General features: G+C 40.1%; 1 protein-coding gene across 4 annotated transcripts in view; it reads right to left on the bottom strand.

The window, feature by feature from the left end:
• SERGEF (secretion regulating guanine nucleotide exchange factor) overlaps positions 1–14,790 on the bottom strand; it is a 160,306-nt gene that overhangs the window by 119,290 nt on the left and 26,226 nt on the right. For all 4 annotated transcript variants that reach the window (XR_012764601.1, XR_012764602.1, XM_075427097.1 and 1 more), the window contains exon 9: positions 5,386–5,546. Coding sequence is in view for 2 of the 4 variants with exons in the window: in XM_075427097.1 (XP_075283212.1) it covers positions 5,386–5,546 (161 nt within the window). In the remaining 2 variants the exon portion in view is untranslated. The remainder of the gene's footprint in view (positions 1–5,385; positions 5,547–14,790) is intronic.

Raw genomic sequence — 14,790 nt, 5'->3', positions numbered from 1 at the left:
AGAGCAAAGCAAAGCTCCCCATCCTCTCCTAGTGTTAAATAGCTGAGCTTCACTTCACCAAATTATTTATGACAAAATTGCAACTAGGTTATGGTTTTCACAGTCCAGACTAATATTTGCAGCGTGTTGCCTAACACACTGGTATTCCTAGCTTCCAGAAATGACTTTGCTGTGAGTGTTAAACGTCTCTCTACCCAGGCCATAAGATCTTCTTTACAAACCACTGTTCTTAATGGATAAGAAAAGCACAGAATAAATGGGATGGCTATCTAACCAAAAAGTTGCATTTAAATTTCAGCAGTTTGTTACTGCTCTCAATTTCCTGCTAGGAGAACGACAGGGAGAATGGACTGACCTAAGAAGTAAATCCAGTTTCCTCATTTTCTGTGATATAACTGAAACTCCTCTCAATTTTCTTGCAGTGCTGCCAACACTAGTGTCATTCTTCTACACAGGGCATGCAGATTGCACAAACATACCTAATCTAACACAGACTTTCTGGATTTCGAATGCAGTTTCGTTCTTTTGATAGATCCTGTTTGGGTTTTTCCCCTCATAATGATAATTGCAACAATTTGGTCTCTATTTTCATCCTTAATTGCAACTTCTCATTTACACAGTGAGTCGTACTCAGAACTCACCTCTCCATGGCCTTTATTTTCCTTTAATGTCACTTAAAATGAATTGATAAGCCAAGAACTTGATTTCCACTCTTGCGAGAACACTAAAAGCACCATCTCTAAGTTATCATTTTTATCACTACATCTCTAAAACAGCATAACAAAACCAACCTGCACCAATCAAGGAAAATTCAACAATACCATTTCTCAAAGGACACAGATCAAAACCAACGTGTAAAAGGGACCAATTCACAACAAACCCACCACACTATTTGCTTATCAAGTGAGAAACTCCACATCACATCAACTTGTGAATGATGATAATTTAATTTAATGGTCCAGAAGGGCCTCAAAAGCCCTTCAGTAAAAGATGAGCTGGCCTTTACCTCTCCTTCTGTCAGGGTCTCTCCTCATGAAGAATCACAGATCTAACAGATCTATGGACAGATCTAACACCATCAAATAAATATTCAGAGAAAGCAACACACACTTACTGAAATATAACACAAGTAGTAATCTGACCTGTTTGGAGCATGCAGACATCAACTCACTTTCCCTTCTAGTGATACCACAAGAGAGAAAGCTTAATGAGTAAAGGACTGGAGCAGAATATGTAGCACCTGGGTTCTCTTCTCAGCTTTCCAACTGACTTGCTGTTGCACCTGAAGCCATGTCATTTCCCTACTTCCACTCCCACCCCCTGCTTATTTTCATTATTAGCTGTAAGTATAGAAAAGTAAGAACCACCTTTTACTTTGAATTTTTCCAGGGCTCACATCTGTTTCTGTGGCACAGCTAGGAGTTTTGAGGCAAGCTGGCAAATTAAGAACAAACAGAGTTTATTCAAACTTTGTTTTTCACACCACCACTTCTATTTAACTGTATCCTTGTATTATCTAAAAGGTATTGAGCCTGGAAAACTAGAATGACTTTGCAATTACTTCCTTCCATAACACCCAAAGTCGGTTTTTTAAGCAGCTTACTGGATCAGTTACTACATATATATTCTCAAACTCTGAGCAGTAAAACCTGGTTTACAAAAGCTCACTTTGTTGTTTCTCTCCCACAAAAATATAAACCTCTTGTTTTGACCATTCAAAATATAAAGAACATAGCCACAAATACTTGCAGTGCCCAAACAACTAAGTATACAAAAGCCATGCACACAGCACAGAGATGATATATATGTAACACTATCAGGTTATTTCTTTTAATACCCTTGAAAGTCTCAACTACAGCTTTACTTACGCAGAGGCTTCTAACAGTTTTCCCCAAGCAGTGAAAAAATATGAAACCAGTTGTCCTTCTTTGTAAACAAAAGTGTTCAATTTTCTATATTATTGTGTCTATACTTTAAGGTAATAACGATGCTTATAAATTAACCTATCAGTCATACAATAATCAATCAATTATCATCATAGCAGATGCCTCAGAATTGTCTTGTAGGTAGATGCTTAATATTTTGCAACATGAATGGGGAAAAAAGGGAAAAAAACAAGAATATACTAAAAACAAAGCTATCTTTCAAATACTTGAATTAAACAAAAATGACGCATTACTGCAACTGCCACTGAAAAGAACGGCAATGAACTTTGACTGCAATGGGCCATGAGAATGTGTGTATTCATGATGGCCTTCCCTGAAGACAGGAATAATACAGAGGATCCAAATAAATCTGTATTGCACGGGACAAACATACGCCCACTGGAATTACGGACCATAGTAGGGTCAGGATAAACACAGCACATGCAGGTTGCGACAAGTCCATTGGTTATTTTCATTCCCTGACACAATTGGCTCCTACATCCACCATCAACATTTAAGTTGGGTGATGGTAAAACTGAGAAACGAATTGAGCCCAAGAAAACATATACCCATAAGTGACAGTGTGACACCATTTTTTCAATTTCTTAACTGAATTTCAGACATCCCTCCTCAGAAAACTGTAATCTAGCACAGCTTGCTTTAATTGGAGAAAGGTTATGACGAAAACATGGCTCCGTGTGAATAGTGCTGCATACCCAAAATGACTGTAGCCCTTCCTTCCACCCAGTTCAGCAGTGCACAATGACTTCTCACTTGTTTATTGCTGCAGCAATGTTTACTGCAATGTGAATGACATGCTGAACATACCACAAGCAGTAAAACGATAGCTATTAAAACCAAAAATATCAAACGGACTGAAAAAGCATTTTGACAAGGAAGAAACATTAAACCAGGTCTTTGTAGCATTTGCTAAATACAGAGGCTCATCATATTTCAGGCCATTTGTATTTAATTGTCCTTTCATCTGAAGAGTGGTGAATATGAATGCACATCAGGCAGCAGATGAGTCAGATGTTCTGAAGAGGTCCAATCAAGGACGCCCCACAACACAAGAGCACTGCATGCATAATGTCTCGCGCAACTGACTTCAGCTACAGCCTGAAGTTTCTTTTCTGCGCCTCATCCTATTCCATGGTGGTTATGCAGCAAAGCACTGAGAAGGAAATAATAAACAGGCCTGAGGTCGTATAATTAAAAAAGTTTAAACACCTGAGACTCCAGGAATCTGATGTCCACACACTCTTTTACAGCTGCCAGGAAGACATACTCAGATTAGTAGATAATTATCGAAAACTCTGGCCTTTGTTCTTCCATTGTTTCATTTGAAAGAAAAAAAAGTACTCACATTTCTCAAGGTCAATGCTTCCAAATGAGTTTGTCAGATGAAGTCAAACTGACAATGGAATAGGTCACTCACAACACTTCAAAAATCAGGTTTTGGAGTGGTAGACAGACACAGACTTATGAATTCCAGCACACAGAAAGGAAAATCCCTGGTCTTTCATGGAGAAAGCAGATAAGCCATGTGCATGGACACCAGGAGCAGCACAGGATGTTAAAGCACTGTCCTTGAGGTAAACTAGTATGTCTGTTATACTGTCCTCTAATCCTTAGATTAGCTTCTCCGCTTTGGTTTTAACAATATTAACTAAAGTGCAGAGGCAATCAGCAGACCACAACTTCAGCAAAAATTCAGTTGGATCATTAAAAGTGATTTATAAAAAGACAGTGGATAAAAATCATTAGCTGTAATCCTCAAGTGTTAAACTGGCTCTCTGTATTAAACACGCAAATCTGAATTGTTAATTCAAGGTAAATATGGAAAAGAACTCATCTTCTACGTACTTTTTTCAATTCAGCTCTCAAATCAAACCTCGTCTCCATACAACAAATGGAAAAAGGGATAGTTTGTATGTAAACAAAAACCAGCTGATACTCTACATAACCCACACACTGCAATTCAATGCATCTTTAAGTATAAATTCTAGCTCTGGCATTATTTTGTAATCTTGAAGTGAAGCAAATTAGGCTCTTCTTATTTGCTTTTTCCTTTTCTCATCAACACAGCTCCTCTTAGGGTACAAATGACGCTAGCTCTTGATCACGCTCTTCTTAAATCGTCCTCATGCTGTTAGCTCTGCAAAGAACAATGTCTGCTGCAGAACACTGCCATTGCTAATCACTCAAATCAGGTCTCTCGTAGGTCTATAAGGAGCAAGAGCGCTGAGGGCAGCGGAAAGAAGATGAGATTGTTTTTCTCTGCCTTTTCAAGGAATATAATCTGAATGCATCCCTTTCCTTCACCTTCATGGATCACTCGTCCTGCCAACCGTAAGTTCTGCTGTGCAAGAGCTATGGCTGCCTTGGCTTTGTATTGTACAAGAAACAACAGAACTACATACTTGAGGCACTGCCCAAAGCAAACGAAAAACAGCGTGAAACCGATTCAGCAATGCTGTTCTCTATAGGTATCTAGTGACAAAAGCAGGGACACCCATCTCAAAACAAGTAAGAAAGCTGTTGGAGACTCAGTGGTATCAACACTGACTAAACAAATTATTCATTACTGCAGCATCCTGGGCTCTGAAGCTCCACTTCACGTCTGTGAGTGCACACGTTCACAGAACACTAATGATGGGAACGGGCAGAGGCTGACTCTTCTAACCAAAGTCTCACTGTGGGAGACTACCAGGAGGCAGAGATGAAGTACATACATTGCAGCTGTACACCTGTACTTACCCCTCGCATTTTGACTGCCAGCTGTCCCACTGGGAGATGCATACCTTTTGACTGGTTATCTGCCCAGATGGGACCTGCACATTGCCTGCCAACAGGCCAACAGCCATATGCTGCTTCTCAGCTACTAAAAAGCCAAGAAAATGGTTTGTAGGCCATACAGGTTGCATGTTGTATCAGACTACAGCAATCAACTTTACTCAAGTTTTCTTTCTGATCATCTATGTGCTTGAGGATAAATCACTTTGTGTCAAATTAGCCATATGAAAAGAACACCTCCAATATCACTCAAGGACGTTATAAGGTAAGAGAAATATTCTAGGAGCTGCGGCATTATTATTTATCAGCTAGAGAAAGGCCATTGGCTAAACAGTTACAGAGGGCTTCAGACAGAAGCAACATTGCAACTGGGCAGGCTCCCAGCTCATCTGCTAGGCTGTGCTACAGATGCAACAATCTGAGAGAACCTGGCATCTTCTCTTATGGTAAACCTGGTTCCACTAAGAAAAAAAATCATTTTCTGAATGCAAAAGTCTTAAGAAATTTGAAATAATTGAATCGTATTAACTTCTGAGCTCACAGGAAGAGCAGTGAAAACTGGTGCTGCTGTATTTGAAGAGGTTCTATTAGGAAATTGTTCTAATGATTTTAATGCACCCCCAAAAATAAAATCTAGGAAAAGAATGGTAATTTTCCTCTTTACCTGAGATGCTCCATTTAGGCAAGGCACTGGAGTAGGGACGTTACACAACAGGTCCAAGCGTTGTTCAGATGCTGTGCGTGTTTCCGGCCCATCAGGAACCACTGCATGCCTTCCAAGTTGCCCATAGTTTGCTCTGCCCCAGGTGAATACCTTGCCAGTTTCTAAACACAAAACACATTTCAAGATTACTTATTCATTAGGTTCCTGGAACATCTGGATACCAATACAAAACTAGAACAACTCTTCTTAATGCATCTTATCTAAAGCTTCGAAAATCTAGTGAAAACTTACTTTTGGGAGCAGAAGAAAAAAAATATTAAAACTAGCTAAAGACGTTATGATGTACTTCTCTGTAGTTACTCAAACTTCATTAACTTGTTTTCTAGCATAATAGCATCTGCAAGGTGGTCCATGCTATAAATAAAACCATGAAAGCTGCATAGCCTGGACATTCTGCATACAATACATACACTTTGGTTATACAAAGGACATTTTTAGCTTAACAGAAGCACACACAAAACAGCTTATTCCCAAATATGAAATATTGTTCTCTATTCTCAGTCTTTGCCATAGAGACATCCATCCCATGTCCTGTATTTAACATACAGTTTATGTTTTCCTGATAGAAGTTACCTTCTGTCACAACTTCTGTCAGGAGAGTAACAGCCCTCAGGACAGCAACTGGGTAGTCAGGAACACCACCACAGCTGTCTTTAAGCACTGGAAATGCACCGGTTTGTTTTCACAGCAATTACACATTGGCAAAGAAAAGATAACTGTAAACAAAATCTGCAGTATATGGATCATCCTTCTCTCCACACACTATACCAGGTTCACTGCTGCAGGACTGACACCCAAAAGTCCATTCTCCAGTATGGACAAAATCTATAAAGCAATGGTTTTTACCTTCAGTTCCCAATATTTAAAAAAAATATATACATATATATGTATATATTAGTGACAGCTTTATTTTCTCAATGAAGTAAGATCTCTGCAGACAAGTCATGAAAAGTTGCTCCTTCTGGGCCTACAAAGTTGTATACACACAGCATAAAGAGTATGTTCTCAACCTGGTTTTAACTAGAAGCAGCAACCCACATTCCAGCCCAGAACGAAGCCTGCAATGACCTTGAGTTAGGTACACACTTCAGCCAAGCCTCAAACTCCTCCCCAGAACTGAAGTCATGAAGTCATAAGCCAAATTATGTGGATCTGAGGAAAATACGATCAAGTCAAGCAACACACACTTCTTAAACACACACAATTCTCCCCTTGTCAGTCAGTAGAGACATATCCCACAGAGGGATCAGGAGCAGCGGGTGTCAGTCACAGTGCCCAAAGATGACAACTGAGGGTTTTCTTAACACTTGCCACAACACAAACCTTCGGAAACCTGAACGCTTCCCTTTTCCTCTGGGTGCTGTTTTACTGTCTTGAAGGGGACACAGGCAGGCACTGCTGGTTTGTGGAGTTTAAGCTGACAATGTACCTTGTAAATAAAGTGGAAACCTCTAACTTCGTATATTTAAATACACAAGAAGTATATGCATTTTCCTCAGAAATCTGCTAGCAGTGGTATCTTTTACTCTGATCTTTGCAACAGTTTTTTAGATGCATTCTCTCAGTTCACCAATAATGCTTCCCCTGAAATAATTAACTGATAAAATCAGCTGTCCTTTTCTTGCAAGGGCGCAAAGATTTTCTTCCTTTGGAGCTTCCTAGCAGTTCAGGGAAAAGTTGAAACCAGTCACATACTACTTTTGATACAAATGAGGTCTTTCTACATAGTAGTCTGGTTTTTTAGGTTAAAGCATTAAAACAAGTTTCATTAAGAGAACTACCAGTATACCTTACAGACATTAGGAAAACAGTCTGTAGTTTAAAAAACATGCTTGTTCTGGAGATAGTATATTTAGTTCCCATTTTGTATAGATGTCTGCTAAAAACATTTGCAGGTGCAAAACTCTTGTGAGAAGTCTCCTGCATCAGTATCAAATTTAAACATAGGATAAGCTTCAGGCTTTTTACATCAGACCAGGTCACTGCACCTATCTAGAACCCTGTTAGTGGACTGGAAAAGGACAGGCAGGCTGCTCTATTTTGTTAGATCACTGATATACCACAGGCTCTCAAGCCCTAGCCGGACATTGCTGTATTGATCCTAAGGACCATAGTTTAACTAAAGCATTTCAACCTTCAGAAACAAAAAACATCAAGCGCTACAGGCAAAAACATCAGGAACTTACAAGGCCTCTGGAAAGGCAAGCAGTGTATTTGATAACACGGACCCAGATCCTCGTATGCAGTCTACAGCACTATCCTGTACACAGGGGCAGCAGAGGTTCCTCTCAAGTAAAAAATTCTTTCCTCAACCAAATTTAGTGGTCTGTCTGGACTCAGACATGAATAAGAAACACCAGCCACTCATAACAAAAATGATCCTTTGCATCATCACATCAGGGTACTGCTCCACCTTATCTCAAGTCTCCTCTGTTGCTGGCACCTGTATTCAGATGAAGGCAATCTAAAATCCCAACACACACCTGACCAGTTACTCACTGAGAAAATAGTTCTCCTGCCCTGCCAGTGACCAGCAGAAACCAGAGAGGATCACTATCTTGATGACGAGCTGCTAGAGCAAGTTCCATGCAAAGCAAACAATTCTGCTCCCCTCTGCCAAGGGGCAGTGAAAGGTGGAGAAAAGTGCAGTGGTCTACAGCTTCAGATCAGAGCAAAACACCACAACCACCTACTCTGAAGTCAAAGTAAACGGCATACGTATCTTCCCCTTAGGAAGTAAGGGCTAGTAACTCTATTATCTGCCCCAAGCTGCTGTCTCCATGTGTAACTGTTTTTACTCTTCAGAAACCATCTCTCTTTAGACAAATTAATCCTGTTGAAACTACAGTTGTCATCGGCTGCTTACTGTGTCTTTATCAATGACTGGAAAAAGCCTCTCCACCAGCTAGCGTTTTTTCCACGTGCCAAGGTCTGTACAAGTTTGGTCTTTTTTTCTGCTACACTGTGGCTACTGGTTTCCTTAAGGTTCACGCTGCAATCCTGTTATTGGATCGATTTTTGAGGCCCTACACTGAAATTTCAACAGTAACACCAAGCTGAAATGGAAGTAACAGAACTGGAAACAGTATGATCCCAGTGATACTATTCAGCTTTACAAAGGCTTTGAACTATGCCCATCTCCATTATTAAATATTATTTCAGTAAATTCAGTGGAACTGAAGAACGCAAGCATATTTGAAGCATTAAAACCAGGCAGCAATAACGCTTAGCTACAACAAAACACCTTCCATCCACAGATTCTATTTTCTTTCAGTGGACAAGCAAGCACAGAATTATTTGCACCTGCAAAACTACACAGAGCCTTCAGGAGAACACAAACCACTTCTGATTACAAATAGAAATAATTGTAACTAACTTTTTCCTATTTTGCCACTCTAAGGGAAACAAGTTTCAGACAGTTAGGCAAACGTGGAGAACATCCATTAAAAAAATTAAAGTCAGATAAAATATTTTTTGCTTTTAGAAAGAACCTCTTAAATTCCCAAAATTAGGTAAGCAACCACTCTCAGTACTCATCAACTCAGTTCTCACTTCTAATTGGCAGAAATTCATTCCCCAGACTTGCTCCTGTTTGGTGAGCATTCCTCTCCCATGCTCAGTCTCCTGGTAATGGTCAATCATCCCTGTTTTTCAGCTGAAGACATCTGCCTAGGAATCTTTAAAAAACAAAAAACAAAAAACTGTCTTTTCTGTGAGAACCCAACAGAAGCTGATTTACTAGTGCCTTCTCTATGAAATACCGATTATATTTTCAGCAAACAAACAAACAAAACAAACAAACAAACAAACAAAAAAAAATCAGTCTCAAGTGGAAATTTTAGGCTGAGGCAAACACCAATGCATGGAAAATTCCAGCCAAAAATGTTCAAGTTTCATCAAAATCCTAAGCAAAAGAAAGTACTGAGTTATGACAGAAAGCACTAAGCAATTGTAACGAGAGGTATTGCTACTCTGCTGCATATAATATAGATGGTATTTTAAAATGTTCTAAGAATATTTGAGAAAAAGACATTAGTCATACAGAGTAAGGAGGTTGCAGGATGAATTACTTAAGAATGACGGGTGATATAATAAGGAGTGTTGGTCTAATATTAGAATAGAACAGATTCTAATCAGAAGTCAAGAAAACATACACAGTGATGAGTCAACTGGACAGAGTACATCAACCATGGAAGTGGCTAAGGCATCAGAAAATAAGATATTTCATACCAGACTTTATACACTAAGAGGGCACAAGAGGCAGGAGTTATTTCACAACTTGAGTGAAAGAAAGAAGCATACAATGATGGAAAGCTTTCCCAGTTCTTCTAAGAGAGTAACAATGTTTTTTAAGACCTTGCTCTTGCCATGCTCTGGGCATGCAGGCTCCAACTCCAAAAGCCACTTCAGCTCCTGAACTGTCAACATCTGCATTGTTCCAGTCAACCTCTCTGCAACTGTTCCTTTGTTTAGCTGGCAAATGCTACATCAAATAAAGGCCAGAGGGTTCAACAACATTTGGAATTAAGGAGTAACAGATATAATTCATGCATCCTGTGTCATTCCAGTGTACAACCTGAATGAAACATACAGTACAGGAGTTCAGAGAGGTAGAAGAAAAAGACAGAGGAAGGTCAGAAGATTTTTAAGAAAAACTTCCCCAACCGCCCCTTAAGCAAATAATACATACAACAGTATGCCACATCATTTGAGATTCTACAGGGTCATACAGATCTAGTTTCCTGCTGTTCTTTGAACTGTAAACACAGCAGTCTCATCAGTATACATACAGCAGCAAATCATCTGAAACACATGCTCACGTCCCCCACAGAATACGGATGAAGGTATGTGTATATGCAAGTGCTTGCAGCACTATACTAGGCACTCCACGACCAGGAAGGCTCCTCTGCATTTTCTTCACGTCATCCTCCTGTCCTTATGCTATCACAAAGCATAGACAGTTGAGAATGGCCTCAAAAGTTACAAGTTCACAGCCTTCGAATTGTTGCAAATCCAGCATCACTGCATAAAGCACTTCTAGTTGCTTCCTGCCTGACACCGCAGCTCTTGCTGTGCTGTGTGCTGCTGAGGCTATAGAGCATGACATTTTTCCTTTTTAGCACTTTCTTCATCAATCTGCTCAGCCACATAAGGATTTGGAGACAATTAGCAATAAAAAGAATGCATTTCAGTTTTAAAAACAGGTTGGTTTCTCAGTAAAACTCAACAGACTAAAGGGAACAATAAAATTTACTTATTTTTCACTAGATTCAGACTCATCTTTATATCAATTTTCCTGTTTTAAGATAACATCATCATTGCACTAGCATTATCTGCTTGAAGTCTCTATTTGGTATCCAGGCAAGCTTTGAACTATCCTTTCATAAACATGAGATGAAAGAGTTCATCTAGGCTATCTCAGTTCACGGTTGCATTAACAATTACTTTTCAAATGAACTCTCAATATCCACACTGAATGCTTAATCTCATTCAGACTTGAAATAGGCAGTTCTAAATAAAATTCCCAATGTTTCCTTTGACATGAAAATTCACAGGAGCAGGTATTAAAAATTGACATTTAGAGGCTGTGTCTGCCTCCACTCTGCCCCACAACAGGCAAGCCAGCAACTCTCACACAACTACAAATCTCTGCTGTCCTCCAGGACAATCACTGATGTTCTCCAGCCACTCTGAGAAACTTCCTCATCCACCTAGAAACAGTCTCTGCAGGGCAACCTTACAGAAAACATTCATTCATCCACCCTCAACTCCTTCTTGGCTGAAGACAGCTTTAATTCAGCAGCTGGAAAACAGGCATCACTGCCACAACTACCTGTGCACGGTTTCAGTACAAAGCAGGATTATCTGCTCTGACAAAGGTTTAAATGGCCCCTTCATCCTCTTACATGGGAGTTCAGTGTACCAGAGCTGCCCACATCTCTTAACACATTTTCTTTCTATGACCTCCTTACATACTTCTGCATCTTTATGTAATAGGGCATGCTCCTGAATTTTTTTCCATATTTATTTATAATAGCTATTAAAAAATGTATCCCTAAAACACAAATCTATGCATAGCATTGAGGTCACGCTTCTTCAGGAAAATTCAGACAAAACAGTAAAAGCATTTCAAGGATGTCAGCAACAAAAAACTAGTGATGATTTCAATTGCCATTTTCAGCCTTCTGCAGTCACAGGTTGCAATCCATAGCTAGTTCAGAATAGTCCACAAAGCATCCACTAAAGACGCTGCAGTTCACAAGGGTTTCCAAGCACCCTATAAATAGGTTCAAACTTAAAATAAAAGGCCCCAAGTGCCACAGGAAGCGAACCATAAGGGCATCACCCATCCCCCTGCAATAGCTATGGGTTTGTCAGTTAAAACTCCTATACTCTTCAAGAGGGCCAAAAAATTTCTGCTATTCTGAGTTACATCAGATGTCCCCAAATCTGACGACCAATTTAATCACAAGTGTGTGGGCAAGACAAAGCAACAAGACATCTAAGGGATTTTACACCGTTAGAATCAGTGGCTCATCTATGATCCAGCAAACAACTGGCTTCCCACTATGACCCACTCCTACTAAAGAGGAAATTTAAGAAATCCACCTAGAAGAAAACCATGCATCATGAAAGAAAATTTATCCAATCAGGAGGAACTCTGTTGCACGGCATTAATGTAAACAGATACAGCATAAGGGAACATCATCTTGTCTCCTTTCAGAGCCCCCTGGAGATACCCAAACACTAAACATCCAATGACTCACATGACAATGCAATTAATGGAAAAGACTCCACTAGGCAGGCAGAGCTATGAGGATGTTGAAGGCTCTCCAGAAGACGACACTGGAACTGTGACAGCCTTTTAGCACAGACTGAGAACTTCTTAGGCAACAGTTTACACCAAGATAGCTTGAGAAGTTTTGATCTCAAAGAGTTGTTCTCACCCCTAGGCCACCAGCCTTCCTTCATTGTGCTTGAACTATTTATGATGGGGAAGGTAAACCAAGACAAGGAATCGATCTGGCTGAAAAATATTCTTGGGAAATGGGAGCTTGGCAACAGCAAATATTGCTAAAGGCAGTGCTGTATTAGGTCATCTTAATATTGTGTATGATAGGCTAGAGAAAACTCACAGTTTCATATCACATGCTAAGTTTATTATGCACTTTACCAACAGATCCATCTTTATTAAGACTGTCGACACCATTAAACATCTAAATAGCTTTGACTTTCATTCATTAAAAAACAGGTACGCTTTTTCTTTTTTGCTTCCATAGTTACAACATGTTATGTCTCAAGATGGGCAACATTCAGCTAACGGGATTATTCACACACTTAATAGCACGCTTCACTGCTTTGAAAGACTGGAAGAAAATAACCTTTGAGTATGGCAAAATTCAAGACTCTCCAGATACCTTGGAAGTCCTGCCTCTGGGTTTGGATTTTAGATTGGATAAAGGCTATTTTGCTTTTAGAAGACTGGAAACATGAAGTGCCACACGAAGCTCTGAATAAACTGAAAGAAAAACTAAAATGTAAGAAGCTAAATGCTTGCAAAGTTGTTTTCAAACTGCTGATATCAAACAGATATACGATCTTGGCTCAAAAAGAAAATGTGGAGGAGAGGTCATGAAGTCCATGCAATCATGAAACAAAGCTGGGGAATGGGGGTGGGAGCAGAGGGAGATGTTAAAGCACCTATCACACTTTGCAGTCACCCTACAAGAAGAGAAAATTCCCTTCTCATTTCTCTTCTCTCATGATTAGAGAGTCATGACTGCCTCACCAGCTGTGCCTCTGGCTCATTTCAGATTCAAACTACGATACATATATCACTTTTAGACTTTTAATAGCAATGCCTTAAAATGCAGATTGCTGGCTAAATTTAGTTACATGATTAAAAACAAATCTAACTCATCTCTACCCAGCAAGCAGAACTGCTGCTTTCAAGGTTCAATAGAGGACTTAGCTCTTCATCTAAAACCAAAGTCCTAACAAAAAGAAGAAAAAAAAAAAGAAAATCAAGACACAATTCAGTGACGCCTCTGAAAAAGCAGTATGCATAAAACATTAACCAGCTATGGAAAAATATCTGCAAACGCATCATAGTATACCATAGGGTTTTTGTTCTGTACTTCTGCACTATGCTGCTACAGCAGTATGAGTCATATGCTTTTACTGACATTCTATATTTATATCTCCATGCCCTTCTTCACTGTTGTATGCTTTCTTCCACATAGGCCTCCCTAACCTGGAATTTCCTTTCTTCTGCAGTTCAGCATCTCTTCCTCTTAACATTCCCCAGAAAACTGAATAGATGTTTCTTTCTAAACATCTAATTCTTTCTGGACACCATTTCGAAAAAGCAACAGCCTTGAACTGTTATAACACAAGGCACATGCTTTTATTTGTCCACAACTATTTTCTTGTGTATTATTTCCTACTCTGTCTGTAAATGGCCGGCTCGGGCATTTCTCACCTTTGAGGTCCAGGTCTTGTTTCATTATACTTAACACAGTTCAGTGCTACAGAAAAGATTACGCAGAGATTACAATATATCCATGCATTACCTATAGCTCCAATCTAGCAAACATTTGTGAATCTGCGTAATTTGGAGAATGCAAGTGACAGAACCACAGAAAGTTCGGGGTTGGAAGGGACTTCTGTGGATCATCTAGTCCAACCCCCTGCCAAAGCAGGGTCACCTACAGCAGGCTGCACAGGACTGCGTCCAGGTGGGTCTTGAATACCTCCAGAGAGGGAGACTCCACAACCTCCCTGGGCAGCCTGTTCCAGTGCTCCGTCACCCTCAGAGGGAAGAAGTTCTTCCTCATGTTCAGCTGGAACTTCCTATGCTTCAGCTTGTGCCCATTGCCCCTTGTCCTGTTGCTGGTCACCACTGAAAAGAGTCTGGCCCCATCCTCCTGAGACCCACCCTTCAGATATTTATAAGCATTTTTAAGATCCCCTCTCAGCCTTCTCTTCTTCAGGCTGAACAAGGCCAACTCCCTCAGTCTCCCCTCGTAGGAGAGATGCTCCAGTCCCCTCACCATCCTTGTAGCCCTCCTCTGGACTCTCTCCAGTAGCTCCTCATCTTTCTTGAAGTGGGGAGCCCAGAACTGGACACAGTACTCCAGATTGCCATCTGAGCCTATCCAAGAAGGAGTAGGCATCTGTCTACAAGAGATAAACAAAGTGAGGGACATTAAGATCCCAGAGCTATTACTTACCTTGTCAAAAGACTCGAGGGCATGCTGTGGAAAGACAGACACAGAAATATCACAAGAAATGCTCTGGAATGGCAGTCTGAAGAAGAACTGGCTTTTCTGCTGTTTTCCACAA

Source organism: Opisthocomus hoazin, chromosome 7, assembly GCF_030867145.1.
Source record: "Opisthocomus hoazin isolate bOpiHoa1 chromosome 7, bOpiHoa1.hap1, whole genome shotgun sequence".
NCBI classification, from domain to species: Eukaryota; Metazoa; Chordata; class Aves; order Opisthocomiformes; family Opisthocomidae; genus Opisthocomus; species Opisthocomus hoazin.
The sequence above is the reverse complement of the archived record's forward strand: the minus strand, read 5'-3'. Positions and strand labels throughout refer to the sequence as shown.